A 15,117-nucleotide genomic window follows, 5' to 3' on the forward strand; every position below is an offset into this window, starting at 1 on the left:
GGAGCTAAATTGTGTTTCATATTTCAATTCTGATTTTGAGTGCAGAGAGGTTTAGTTAGACCCGAATTATGTTTCCTACTCCAATCCGAATTGTTTTCTAGCTTCCTTTGATCCTTTCTTTCTTTCTTGATATATAATATATTATCTATTTCAAGTAGTTTAGAATCCCATGTTTAGCATGGGCATTAAATTTTAATAATTTTATCTTAACACACATAGATATATATATATTGACGCATCACCTTCCAAGTTTAAAAAAAAAAAAAACAAAAGAAAAAGTTGTTTTTAATTTTTTAATTTTTTGGTCTCCCAACCCAACCACCTAAATACAGACTTGAACAGAGTCTTAGAGGCTCCCAACAACAATACACAATTCTGGATCTCCCGTCCCTTTGACCAAAACGAAAACCTGAAGATGTTCGTTGCAGCTCAATGCGTCTTCCTCTAACGCCAATCTCAGTGGTCTGTCTCAGGTGGCTCCCCAACTAAAAAGGCTGTTTTTTTGTTTGTCTCTAAATGGTAGTTGTCGAAGCTTCCAAGCTCAAACTCCCAACCCCTTCCATCTCCTCCTTCCCACCCCTCACAACCTCTCTTCTCTTCGAACCCCAGTCCCTCTCTCTCGCCCTCATGCATTCCGACTCTTCCTTCTCTCTCTACCCGTCCCTCTCCCCTCTCTCCCTCTCCTCGCTCCCTCCCCCCCAAACCCTAATCCCTTCGCCTTCTTCCTCCTCCACCTTCCTCCTCCTCCAAAACCCTAGCCCTAATCCACGCGCACTCTTTGTTGTGTCCGGTCCGTACAGAGGCGGGTCTTCCGTGCTACTCCGGTTCTATGTTCTACTGCGGAAGACCAACTCGTTCGCCAGAGCTCGGCTCGTTTGCAATCAGAGAGGCCTTCGGTTCGATGACAAATTGGGGGTTTTGGTGGATGTGAATCACGGGGTTTCGGTTCGGCTCTCCGGGTCGGTCAATTTCTTTGCCATGCACTCGGTTTCGAGCTCGAAGATTTTTGTTTTCGCGGTGAGAACTGTGGGTGACGATGGTGACGAGGATGGTGGCGAGGACGGGGTGGTTTTGAAATTGATGAGGTGTGCTGTGATTGAGTGCTCGAAGCCCGTCTTCTCGATCAGCGTCTCGTCCGGGTTCTTGATTTTGGGGGAGGAAAGTGGGGTTAGGGTTTTCAATTTGAGGCCCCTCGTGAAAGGGCGGGTTAGGAAAGTCAATAATTTGAGTTTGAATTCGAATTTGGGTATGAATTTGGCAAATGGGAAATTGGAGAGTCGAGGATTTCATTTGCCAAATGGTCTGATTGGCGAGGATTATGCGAAGCATGGAGGTGGCAAAAATGGCGGTGAAGGAGCTTCATGGATCACTCGGAATGGTTACCTGGATGGGAGGGTGGATAAGCATTACCGATCTGGTAAGTGTGCGAATTATTGTTCTATATGTTACCTTGACTTTGAATTATTGTTCTTTCTATTGCAAGTGTTGGTGGTGTTGGTTAATTTGGAAAGGAATTGATCATTAGCTTTTGTTCAAGTAAATGTGGTTAATTTGGAAAGGAATTGGTTATTAGCTTTTGTTCAAGTAAATGGAGTTGCATCATAGAACTATTTGGTTGAGATCATTGCAGTGTCATTCATGGCAACACTAATGTTCTAACTAATAAACTACATGTGCTAAATACTGTTGTTAAGTAGTTTATGTGGAAAAACGGTTTGAAATGAAAGTTTTGGATTTTTTTTTTATATGCAAATGAGATATCATTGAAAAGCGCAAAATGCACAACCCAAGTACATAAGATGTATACAAGAGAAATGCCGAACTAGAAAGAGAAAGAAGGTTAAAAAAATCATGAAAACCAAGTACATTAATATCTAAAGCAGTTGTTCAATGTAAAAAAGTTCTAAAACAAAACGTCTTTAGTTCTACCACTGTCCTCTTGCAGTCTATTATTCATTTTCCTCCCAAGACACCACACAAAGGCAAGATGGAACCATCTTCTACATTGTTGGAATTTGAGGATTTGTTAGAAGTTTATCATGTTAGAAGTTTAAACCGTAGACACCAAATGAACGAAATTTTATGAATTGGAAAAAAAAATGATATAAAAATTAATAGCAGATTTTTTTTTTTTTTTTCTTTTTTTCTGCAGACAATGAGATCTTTCTTTTGATAAGTGATAATGAGGAATTTTTCTGAAACATCATAAACATAAAATGGATATGGTAGTTCACAACCAATAAAATGCTTAAGTTGCTATGCTTACATTTTCAAACTAGGTATTTGCTGAAGATTAAAATCCCACAATAGGAAGTCAGGTTTTTAAGCTTAATGCCAAAACTATGGTTCGACAGCAAACTCCATTTTTTGACTTACTATAATGACCTCAGAAAGCTCAAATTAAAGGATCAGCTTTTCTCTATGTCATGTGCAAATCACATTCCTCATACTAAATTCAGAAAGGATAACTACGAGTCTATGATAGAGGGCAAAAAAATAGACAATAATCACCTTCTCAATCTAACTCTTTATTATTTATGATTTATTCAACGATACGTTGTATCTAGTTGGGAGGTTAACCTTGAAATTTAATCTAAAAAAATCAACTCATTCGGATCACTTTCTCTTTTATTACTGCTTTTAACTAGAGTCATTTGAAGGACCTTAGTATCATGATGTGCTACTACAGTTCCCGATGCCATTAGAGTTTCTCTTATACTGTAGCTTGCATGTTCCGAAATATGGTTTTACTGTATTTTACAGCTAATTGACTGTAGTCAAACCTTCTGTACATACTCGCACACTACTTATAGCAAATTTATATTTTTGTTGTAAATTCCGCTGACAAATTGCTTTTTAGGTATTTTTGACCAGGTGATACCTAAGCAAGGTGCTGTTCTTTGGTTAATACATAAGGATGCCTCTAGATGGTAAATTACTAATTGTCAGAAATAAAACTTTAATTAGGGGCTATCTGTCATAATTTTCTTCTCCAAATGAAATCTCTAGCTGGTAGACGGGTCACTAAATCTTGTTTCATCGATACCTCCATAGATATTAGTATGCTGACTATTTATTACATGTTTCTTTATTCAGCTAGATTGCTATTGCTTCCAATATGTCTTAGTAGTTACAGCTGATTGTGCATTTTAACTTGCAGTCAAGCAGAGCTCCATTAAATTGAGACAAGATTCCAGTGAAGGAGGTGCATGTTTTGTGGCATTCAGAAGTGGTGAGATTGGATCCTCGGCATCTACAAGAAAGCTTCAGATGTCAGTAAAGGCAATTTCCATTCAGGCGTTATCTCCCAAAAAGTTTGTAATCTTGGACTCAGTTGGAGAGTTACACCTATTGCACCTATCCAATTCTGTCATTGGATCAGATTCATCTTGTCACATGAAGCAGTTGCCCCACATTATGGAAGTGCAAAAGCTGGCTGTTTTTCCTGATGTTTCTATTAGTACGCTTCTCTCTCTCTCTTGACCACAGGTCTTCTGAATTTTAATGGGGACTCTGATTTAGTTGCCGCTTGGGGGTTGAGGTATGTGCAACCAACCAGGATAGAACTGGACAATCTACATGTTAAGGAGTCGTCTTCATGACCACAGGTCTTGTGAATGGTTGAAGTGGAAGGTGTGGGGTTTGGTGCAACCAGGATAGAACCAGGACAATCTAGATGTTAAAGGGGTTGGTTGGCTTCCTTGACCACAGGTCTTGTGAATTTTAATGATTTGGTTGAAGATGTTTTGAGGCGCTTGCAACCAGGATAGAACCAGACAATCTTCATATTAAGGGGTCGGCTTGTGGGTAATCTGGCATTTGTGCTTGGTTTATATCTGAACAGCAGAGAGCACTCATATTATAAGTTTTTAGATCTTTGCCTTTTTGACCTTGACTAAAGCCATGAGGTCATTGTTCACTATCTTCTCTGCTCTCCACAGCTAAATGACACAGGTCATTGTTTTGCAGGAAACCAAACTGTTTGGATATCAGATGGATGTTATTCTGTGCACATGATGGCAGTATCTGACATGGATGCTGCTGTTAATGAGAATGGCAGAAATGAGAGTGAAGAAAAGTTAATGCAAATCTCAGGTTTCCATAATTCCATAATTATATTTGTTTACCTAGCGTTTGCACATGCTTTGGAATGGAGTATTTGAGCTTCGTGCATGCATTCTCTCTCTCTCACTGTGGGTAGAAGTAATTTTAATTATTTTTTATTTGTCTGTTAGTTAGTCAGGCAATTTTCACTGGTGAAAAGATGGAAGATTTTACTCCTTTGGCTCCGAACGCTGTTTTGATTCTTGGACAAGGTAATCTCTGGATTCCTTTATTTAAAATTATCTGTAAAGGAGTGCTTTAGAATTTTAAATAATAAAAGAGCTGATCAGATCAAATTGAACATGTGAAGTTAAATTTGGACCTACGAAATGAATGAAATAGGCTAAACTATATTTTTGGTTCCTGAGCAATTTAGTCCTGTCAATAAGACTTATAAGTTATAATGGTGTTTCAAAAGTTGACGACATGACAAACACGCAAAAGAGTTACATCATCAATTGTTGTGATGGCATAGTCATCAATTTGGGCTGAAAGACTAAATTACTTGCCATTCATAATTTCAAAGACGATTTGGAACTTTTTAAAACTTAGGGACTAAAGTCTTTTGCTATATTTCAGGGACAGCAAGTATAGTTTAGCCAAGAAAAAAATGAAATCTATTTTTTTAATGATATGTGATTTAGAAACTCAAAAAGATATTAATCAATGCATCTTACACTAGCTATGCTGCATAATTTGACAGATGGTATATCTGGGATATTTCCCGTGGGATGACTGAAGGTGCAAGCTTTAGAAAAATGTACTAACTTGCATAGCAAGCACTAATAGCTTATTGTATAGTAGTTTGTATTCTTAATAGATTGTTAACTACCTTGTATTTTTCTATAAAATGTTGATTCTCTAATTCATTCTTTTTGCGACATGTATAGATTTTTCCTATTGGAAGACTTTTGAAAAATAAATTTGATTGGAATAATTCAATAAACAGTGCAAAAAACATTGCAAACCTAACAGAAAGTTATAATAGAGCACCAAAAAGGAAGCAAGAAATGCAGGACCTAGCTTCTGAAGTTCAGTAGATCAACCAAAGATGTAAGAGTAAAATAATTAGTCACAACCATCTAGTTGAAGAGCAATTACGACATCTTTAAGCCCACTATAAAATTTTTCCGATGCCAAAAGTGTGCACCTTGTCGGCAGACTGAGAGGATAAGCTGTATAAAAATGCACTCAGTTGCCTAACAATCTATCAAAAATCAGTTATTGTGAAGGTTTTTGCGTTCTTCATAATTTTTAATTTCTGATCTGCCACATGCTCTGCTTTAACATCCCTATCCCTCTCCTTTTCTCCTCATTTCTTGGCTAATGTTTATTTATGTTAACCAGGAAACTTATATGCGTATGCGATTTCCTGAAGTTACTCAGGTTCTTGGTGATTATATCATTTTTAATGGTCAGTAGCTTGTCCTGTATTTTTGTCCTATATTGTACTTTCTCTTCTTCTTATGATCTAAGCTAGCTATTTTCAGGGCATCTATGTACCAGGGGATTCTAGATGATGTCTGCCAGTTTGAGTGGGTTCCTGGATCAATTGTTCTGTTTACACAGTAAGTTTGTATTTTTGTTTGTTTGTTTGTTTGTTTTTTTTTTTTTTTTTTTTTTAAAAAAAAATTCTAACATAGATTTGTCACATTTTGTCTGTAAAATATAGTATAACCTACCAATTTTGGTTTAGAATTTGACTCATTTATCCTGAATTTCAGTCAGTTGTCATGCGTCCTATGATTACCATGGTTCCGGTGTCATCATTTGATTGAGTCATGAGCTGCAGTTGGCTTGTGGTGCTCGAACCTTAATGCTGAGCTCTTGAAGGTATGTTTGATTACAGCGTTTTTTATTGGATCAGACATTCTACAGCTTTAGAAGGTGAACTTGGATGAGATGATAGCCTTTCAATTCCAAATGGTACTAGAAATTGTGTAAATATATTGCTTTACGTTCTGAAATACGTTGACATGCTGTTATAAGGCCATAGTTTATATGGTGAATGAGGAAAGAAAGATGATAAACTGAAATTTGCTACACTTGACTCGAAGAGCTAGATTGATGTCCTAGGTTCGTGGTAACTGCTCGTGAGGGCCCTTTGAGCTTAAACAATTAGATAAGACTCTCCGATTTTGGTAGAAATAGAACTCTGATTTTGGACGGTTTCATGCTTGGGTTTTGTTCATATTATTAGACACCATTTGATAAGACCCGTCGAGTGTCCTTGACAAGTCCCATTCTATTGGAATAATTAAATTTGGAGATGCATCATTCATTCCCTTTTCTATTGGGGGAGGCTGGAGTCTTAGACATCTTGTCCCATTAGCTTGGCTGGTAACCTTTAGGAAATTCTAGTCAATCCTCCTGAAAGTATTTGTATGTCTGATGGGGACCTTTTTTCAAGTATGTGTAATCATTAATCTAGACCTTGAGAAACCTATTTTAGGTTGATTGGAATTTTTTGAATTTATGGTAGAAAGACTACCCTTGTTTATAAGTGCAGGATCTAAGATCAATGATCGCTTTCTTTCATTAGCTATCTTTTCTAATTAATGAAGCCCCAGACTGTTGGATTGATGCCTGAACAGATTTGGCGTGGAGATCCCTCTACCTTGAACTTTCCAATTTGGGTCTGGATATTTAAGCAGAATTATATTAAGGCTCAAAACTTGAAGTTGAAGGGATCTTTGTTGGAATAGATGGAGTGGTTTCCCCTCCGGTTGTAATGATTCGGGAAAAAATGCTAGCCACATTTGCGCTATCACTCCAAAATTTGGGGTGATAGTGCAGATGTGGCTAGCACTTTTTCCTGAATTGTTACACCAGTTTACTCATGACACTTCCGTTTACGGGTTACTTCAGTAAAGGGGGAAACTTTTTGAGTATCCCTCCATAGTTTTGTGCATACCCTGGCATGAGATGTATATAAAATAATTTTTGAGGCCAAAAGATTTAAATCTCGAGTCCTTGGTATTTACTTTAGAAATATGAATTTAGTGAATGGGCCTTTTGATAAGATCATGTCTCTATTGGCAAACATGAGTGAGGTGGTTTTGATTTTGCTAAATGCATCAGTTTTGTGGATTTATGGGATTATGAATCTACGTTTGTATATGTTAAGATGTTTACCCCTTGTACCCGCAATTAATTAAAATTAGGTTTTATGACTGATACTAATGACCCATTTACTTGCAGAATTCTCCCTACTAAATGATTGTATGAAAGCAAAAATCCTTTGCTTTCTTTCTTCTTTTCTTTTATTCTCCCACTCTCCCCCCCTCTTTGACTTCAGTGAAATGGTTTGCATCTTATGCTCGACTTTATTAGAGTTTATTGGTATTATTAATTTTTTTTTTTAATTTGTTCAACGTCAGGAAGTACAGAATCATGGGAACCAGTTGGGTAATTGTCACGGAGTTCTGAATTATGAAGATAAAAATCTTTTAACAAACACAAAGCCACCTCTGCTATGCGGCCTGCCTCCATTAGCTTCCCCACTTTTGGAGCATGCATCAAGTCTTAAGGTTATCTACTGCAGGACTCAGCCAGAGCATTCAACAACATTGGCGGTGATATGAGACTGCATAATAAGTTGCTTATCTGTTGCAAGATAGTGTCTGATTTGGATGAAACTCCATCATAATAATTCTTGACACTATCAGGTCTTAAAACTTTGTAATTTCCCCAACTTTGAACCGGTACAGATAAATGGGGGTACCCGGTCGCCTTTGGCAACATGTGGTATTTATGCTTGTAACACCGAATAGCAAGTATATTTGGTAGGTTTCATGGAACATATGAAAAATCTGGTTATAAATTGTCTATACTCTTGCCTCTTCTTTGCAATTATGATAATTAGCATGCACTCAAAGTGCCATTCAACTGTATTAGACAATTATTTTCCTATAATTGAAGATAAAAGTACTTGAAAATGTCAAAACATGTGTTGAGGATGATTTCCATTTGGCAATCATCTGGAAATCATCTAATGCAGATTTAATCAATTTACAGCACGTGTATATTTCTTTGAAAAAAAAATTCAAGGAAAAACTGCTGATTTGACATTTCAGAAAGATGTAGGACAATATGCATGAATGAAGGGACTGATGTCAATGTGTCATAATTCCCTTCAACTTTTTCTTTTCTTTTTGGAAAAAAGAAAAAAATTAAAATTAAAAAGAGCAACCAACCTAGGAAGATAAGATTAAGATTCAAGGGTAAAAGATATCTCGATGAAAAGGAAAAAAAAAAAAAAGAAAAAAGAAAAAGCTTTAGAGATTAAATGAAGCAGGATGGACCCAAGCTGACACCCTACAGTGAACCTCTCACTTTCGTGAAACCTACGTTGCATGCGCATCAGACAAAAAGTGACGGCCATGATGAGCCCCATGTGGGACCCCCCCGCCCCTGCTCCTATATTGTGAGGACCTCGCTCATTTTCACGACGATGATGACATGCACATGCAGAAAGCCGAAGCAGAAGCAGGAAGCCATGGATATCCGGAGTCCCCGCGCTAAACCGTCCCCCCCACCACACCCCACCACCATCGCCCACTCCTTTCTTGCTATCCACTCTTTTTCCAGAGTCCAGCCCACGCTGAAAACAACCAAACAATCATATCTACTCCATCTATTATCTGTTTAAGACCATACTCTCCAAGAGTGGCAATCAGATGGGCTCACCCTTCTACTGCTTCCGCCATGTGTCCAAATCAAAGTGGCTCTCAATTCTCAAAAGGCCAAGTCAAAGGAGGGAAGCACTCCTAGTCCTTGACCTTTCTTAATTCAAAAATATTCAAAAATTTTAGGTGGTGTCCAAGATTCTGTGGGGTTCCTGTTCATCCAACCAACCGGTACACTTTCAGGGACCCCATCTTTGTCTTGAAATATGTCTACTTGGGGGTTGGGTCTCAGTCCTTTGCAAATTGTAATTGCATCAGAAGATATTTTTCTCTAATAACATTAATTTTATTCTCTGTATTAATTTTGCTCAATCTTTTAACAGTAATTGGGTCATTAAACGCCAATGTGCCATTCAAAGAAGCACGTACATGCCTTATTAAGCTTTGTTAATTAGTTGCTTTTTTGGTAGCCAGTATTCTCTAGTTGTCTTTCTTGTTTACCATTTTCCGAGTCAAAGATTACCCATTGCAGAGAATCAAACCTTGTACTCAAATTTTTGGTCTTGAAAGTCTTCTGGACTCTTCTCTGCCAATTTCAGTAGGTTTCCATAAAATACCCAATCATCTACCCAACCAATTCATAACAGGAGTTCCCCAATAGGGAAAACCATTTTATTGCACCTTTTTTTTTTTTTTTCCTTGGCCTGCAAGAGAAATTAATGATCGAATGGTCATTTCTTAGCCGATCCGTAAGCCAACATTAATTCCACGTACATGATGTCCCGAATTTACTTTTCTGCATACAGTGCATGTGGATCGATCCTATATCATATTTAGTTCTTAAAATTTTATTTGATTTTAATTTAGTTCACTGAGTTTTTAATTTTGACAATTAAATTCCTAGGTTTTATCGATCTAGGCTCCAAATAAGTCTTTCTGTTGTGTACCACGTTTGACATGTCATGTGCACGGTGTCAACACTACGACGACAAATTTGTCACATCAAATGCCCCTCATACCCCGGCTACATTAAGTTCAAAAAAGAGATAGCGTTTGAAGCTCGACTTATGGGAGGGGGTGGCGATCTAAATTTTGCACAAGATTTAAGGCAATTATTAGTGTTGAGAAATGCCATACGCACTCTCAAATGCACATTTTTTTTACCTAAATACTAAAAATCACTATTGAATTTTGAATTCAATAATGATTTTGAATTCCACGTCAAAGTGCGAGTAAAAATATGAGTAGCATTACTTAACCTATATATGTATATACCTAATCAGAGACCAAAGTTGCAATGCAGGCTTACCTAACACCTAATCAGAGACCAAAGTTACAATGCAGGCTTACCTAACAATCGAACATTTTTGTTTGAGGCATCTTCCGGTTGACGTGGCAACGAGTTACTTTAAAAAAAAAAAAAGTTACACATATAAAAAAGAGGCAAATTGAGAAATTAAAATAGAGTAGCTGAAACTGTAAAAGCTTTGAGGACGAGTTATAGGCAACTTTCATGGCCTCCACCACCATGGAACAATCCCGTCGAAGGGATGATCAATCAGAGTTCAATTTGAGAGAATGGGCCCTCAAGGCACGCCTCAGCCGTGAAAACACCAATTCCAGAAGGTTTTCTGCTTCCAATATCAGAAGCTTCAGAGAGGACACGAGGTCTTTCAGATCAAACATTACCATTTCAAGCACCGCTTCTTCTCCTGGCTACCCTTTAAAAGGTAGGTATACCCCCCGCCACCTCTTTCTTTTCTTTTCTTTCATTCATTCACTCACCTTAATTTTCTTTGAGTATTGATTTCTTGCAGATGAAATCGACCCTTCCACATATTCATTTTCCACTGCCCTTAAAGGTACAACAAAGCTAACCAATTAATTAATCATTATTATTATTATTAATATGGTCTCTGTTTTTGATGCATATATATATATATATATATATATATATATGGCGATTAAGCCGCGCGCTTTGTGCAGCATTGCAGGCGAGGTCTGGCTTTAATAGTTGGGAGTGCTTATCCCCAGATGGGTTTGCTTTGAATTCCAAGTGGAATGAAGCAGAAAAATATATAAGCAACCCTCTTTCCGGGGAGGTTCCAATGGAGTGTCTCTCTGCTAAAACACTTAGCGGAAGATCCTTTCGAAACTTAACAAATAGAATCACCATGTCTGCTCCTCTTGTTTACCCTTCCCACCATTCACGCCAGCTCCAAACTAAGCCGCCTTCAGCTTCTGCACAAGATGCTCCACTTCTCCAATCGCCAATTCCAGGTTCATTGAATTCAAAATCTAATATTGGTGATTTAATTAGGAGTGTGTGCATTTGAAAGTTTTTATGTGGGGATAAAGAGATTAGTTGAGTTGTTTAGAATTATCATGTTTAATCTATTTTCTCAACTGATGATCAGAAAAGAAAATGGAGGGTATGATGACTAGAGATGTGGGGACTCAAAGCACACCGCCTGAGCTAAGTTCAAGCAGTCCTAGCCCTGCTTCCACCCCTCCCATCATAGAGAGATCAATAAAGAGATTTGGAATTGAAGCCGGAGATTCACCTAATTCAAGTGCAATAATCAAAACCAAGCAAGAGGTATGTTAAGTGTTCTTCATTTTTCATTAGCTAAATACCATTTATAATGCAATAGACAAAACGTTTATATATTCATTTCTTTTCCTTTTTTCTTTTTCCCTATTGATGAGAGGGGGCGGGGGATGGGAAATTTTGAATCAACTAGTTTCTCGACAACCAAACTGGTCAGTAGGGAATAATAAATTAATAATCATATTTGTTTACACTAAACTAAAAGTTTTATTCTAGGTTAGAATTACATATATTCTGAAAGGAACCACAGTGAAATAACCTAGGAAACATATAGCTTGTCCCATTCTTTCATTGTTACTGTATGTTTATATACTTCACATGGTTCAAGATTCTGAAATATCACATTCTAAAAGTTCTGAAATAAAGTCAGTCATCCTTTCTTTAAGATTTGGATTCTTTTTTTCTTTTTTTCATTTTGGTATTATCATGCCAAACTATATATTCAGCCTAATGTTAGACTTTCTTCGGCCTAATTCTAATGTTCTGCATCCTCTTTGGTTAATTAGATTCATATTTCCAACAATGTTCTTGTCTAGAATGCTATACAAACAGTAAATATAAGACAACTTCTATAAAACCCATCTGTCTTAACATGTTGAAACAATTTTTTTACATTTATTACAGCTATTCAAATAATAAAATTGTTAGAAATCTCTAACCCTGTTTTCTTCCCGCTCCCCAAAAAGATAGACTTTTTGTTTTTGTTTTTTTTTATGTTTTCAAATTAGTGGTGCATCTCTCAAGATGGGAGATCCAAGATCAGGTTTCATGATTGGTGTCATATAATTGTACTGTACCCTTTCAAAGGTGGGGAGCTAAATAGATTATCTAGGTCCTCTAGTTTTGATCTGCACTGCACATGTCCCTCTAGGCTCTAGCTAGTTTGGTCCCTATTATGTTTCTACCCCAAGTGGCCTTCTGTCGTCTATGCATTAGCTTTTGTGAAACCTTCTTCTTTAGGTACTTCCAGGGGAAAGAAAAAAAAAAAAAGAAACATTAATTAAAAAGACACAGTATAATTACCATTTCACTGAATTTACATTTACCCTTTTTTCTTAATGGGTTTTTTTTTTTTTTTTTTGGCAATCTTCTGTTTGTTGTATGTGAAGCCACTGGAGATTCTTGGACCCAAATGAAGGAAAATTTGTAGCCTTAGATTTTGTGTCATCACTTTTATTTCGATTATTTGGGTTCTCTCAATGAAAATGCCTTATCACTGTTTTAGTTGTCTTTCCTCTTTTTGAAACACTAGTCATGCGTTTCAGAGCTGATCATAAAAGATGATGATTGTACTGCGCAAAGCTATTTAGGGTATCATTTTTACTGCATCTGCATCCACAAAAGAGACACACGATAAGACCTTGACACTTGATAGCAGTAAATTGTACCTCCAGCTATGGAGAATTTGTCATTTATATGGAGTCCTCAGGTATGCTGCAGCCTTGTTTGGTACGTTGCGATTGTTAACGCAATGCTTAGAGGAAAAAAAAAGAAAGAAAACCTGAGAAAGTACCATCTGGTGTGCAGATGAATAAACAAATAATAAATAATTGGATGCGGTAAAAAGGGGGAAAACGATGGCCCAAAGAAGTTTGCATATGGATATATAGATCACAATAATTGAGACCTAAAGAAAAGAGAGAGATTTAACTGCAAGTAACAGGTAATTTTTTTTTTTTTTTTTGAAATGAAAAGGTAAGTTTTCTTTGACTGAGTAGGTAAAATTTCCATTATTTATCTGTTTAGATATGATATATGTAACTTAATTAACTGGAAAAAGCGTTAGCAGTAAACATTAGCAGATATTTATATCTTTGTGTCCCCATGCTTTTCACCCCATGAAGTGGACACTTTTACTACCTCTTTTTATTTCATCAACAAAATGTCAAATGAGTAAATTGTAGGAGTCAAATTAAGCCAAAAAAAAAAGAAAAAGAAGTAGCAGCTTAATTTCTTGGAATTAATCTTGGATCATTAACTTTGATAATTCTGCTCTTATTAGTTTAGGCCGCATAAAATTGTATGTCAATGAACTTGGGCAGCTCAAAATCAAATTATGCTCATACAAAAATGTAATGGTATTTAATAGATTGTTATACGACTGTTAGACAATTTGTTGGTGTAACACTGAAAATCAGAATCTGCACTTGTAACAAAAAAAAAAAAAAAAAAAAAATCACTATTTCTTCAGCTCAATTGTATGTATGAAAATTTGAATGCAGCCTACTAAATAATATTACTCGAACTTTGGTTAGAGGGCTTGAGGTGGTGGCGTTGACATAATGACATTAGCTAGCTAACAAAGATGTCACCACAAAGAGTAAATGCAGTTGTTCCCTGAATTTATGTGGAAAATTAAGCTCATGTTGATATATATATTTCCTAATTTAGGCAGCCAAGTACATATAATGAGATAATTTGGTTGAGAAAGATAGAATAAAACGTGACATTGATGTGAGTGTATATGGATGGAGTGCAGGTGGAAGTGAAAGAAACAAGAGACACAGAAGAAACAAGAAGAGAAAAGGAAGCGATGAGAAAGAAGAAAGGAGAGCAAATGTGGAGGCAAGCTGGGTGCTTGTCGTGGATATCGATGAGAAGAAAAAGGCAGAGAGAGAAACGCAAACCAAGAAAGAATAATATCTTTCTAACTCATCTCAATGGGTGCTGATGAAAAAGAGTAAAGAATATTAGGCTGGGGAGATTCTCTCTCCTCTCTCTTTTTCAGGGATTTAGCAGGGCCGGTGAGTGTGACCCGTAGGAAAAAAATGAGAGCAATCATGAAGGGATGGGGTCCTATCTCCTATGCCGCTTGTTTTCTTTCTGGTTAATTCGTGTTGCTCATGTGTTGTGTTATATGTTCTGTTTTTGTTGTGGTTTAGATAGGCTGACAGCTTGGGGGTTCACGTGCATACTTTTGTTTCTGCCTCAGCCATGGAAATGGAATGGTTCTCATCAACTCTCCTTCTCTCTCTCTCTCTCTCTCTCTCACACACACATAAACCCAACAGCCTGTGAACTGCTCATTATAATTAATCGATTATATAATATCACATGCATCAATGACTCATATAATGTAATGTTTGTTCTCTCAATCTACAACCTGTTTATTATTTGTGTTAAAATTTGGAAGAAGAGGAAGAATGGTGGAAAAAAATCAAAGTGATATCCTATGATTTTGTCTGTTTTTAAATAACTCTTTTGGATTTCTAATTTTTTTTAACGAAATATGTGTGTTTTTCCTGATTTTCAATCAAATCTTTTCGTTCTTAATTTGTTGAATTTATTGCTAACGATATAATGGATTGAAGGGTATTCAATTCATGGTTAGGATTTCTTTAAAGAAATCTTAGCACCACAAATATGCCACATGGCATTTCAATAAAATAAAAAAATAAATTAAAACTAAAATAATAATAATAAAAAATGGTGGCCGGCCATGGTTGGACCTGGAGTGGCTTTGGCCACCCCAGACCAGTCGAAGCCACCCCAGGTCCAGCCGTGGTGGCCGGCCACCCCCTATGGGGTTGCCGGCCGCCATCCTTTTTTTGTTTAGTTTTTATTTATTTTTTAAGTTTTAATTAATATTTTATTATTTTTTATTAAGAGGACATGTGGCCTATTTGTTACGCGAGGATTTCTTTAAAGAAATTCTAGTTATAAACCAAATACCTTCCAATTTATAATGGACCGGAGAGAATTGTGACTATTCCTTTGGCAAGCTCCGGCGGCTTCCAGACAGATTGTGTCGTTTCACGTTGTGGAGAATTAGGT

The 15,117-nt window shown here is 36.8% G+C and overlaps 2 protein-coding genes across 4 annotated transcripts; both read left to right on the plus strand.

Annotated features, from left to right (window-relative positions):
* Positions 1–326: 326 nt before the first annotated feature.
* On the plus strand, positions 327–7,781 carry LOC132181410 (uncharacterized). Of its 3 annotated transcripts, none has more exons than XM_059594617.1 (8): positions 327–1,417; positions 3,161–3,460; positions 3,970–4,095; positions 4,240–4,316; positions 5,452–5,518; positions 5,595–5,672; positions 5,829–5,937; positions 7,485–7,781. In XM_059594617.1, exons 1-4 carry the CDS (start codon positions 517–519, stop codon positions 4,302–4,304), a joined length of 1,392 nt encoding a protein of 463 aa, XP_059450600.1. In that variant the 5' UTR covers positions 327–516; the 3' UTR covers positions 4,305–4,316; positions 5,452–5,518; positions 5,595–5,672; positions 5,829–5,937; positions 7,485–7,781. The 3 variants fall into 3 exon arrangements, with proteins under 3 accessions (XP_059450600.1, XP_059450597.1, XP_059450599.1); XM_059594614.1 differs by having other exon boundaries at positions 329–1,417; positions 4,236–4,316; XM_059594616.1 differs by having other exon boundaries at positions 329–1,417; positions 4,236–4,316; positions 7,494–7,781.
* Positions 7,782–10,194: 2,413 nt separating this feature from the next.
* Positions 10,195–14,302, plus strand: LOC132181062 (uncharacterized). Its single transcript, XM_059594112.1, has 5 exons — positions 10,195–10,462; positions 10,550–10,594; positions 10,719–11,012; positions 11,150–11,331; positions 13,823–14,302. The coding sequence occupies exons 1-5, from the start codon at positions 10,246–10,248 to the stop codon at positions 14,012–14,014; spliced, it is 930 nt and encodes a 309-aa protein (XP_059450095.1). The 5' UTR covers positions 10,195–10,245; the 3' UTR covers positions 14,015–14,302.
* The last annotated feature ends 815 nt before the right edge of the window (positions 14,303–15,117 follow it).

The sequence above is a fragment of the Corylus avellana genome, chromosome ca5 (assembly GCF_901000735.1).
Source record: "Corylus avellana chromosome ca5, CavTom2PMs-1.0".
Classification (NCBI taxonomy): Eukaryota; Viridiplantae; Streptophyta; class Magnoliopsida; order Fagales; family Betulaceae; genus Corylus; species Corylus avellana.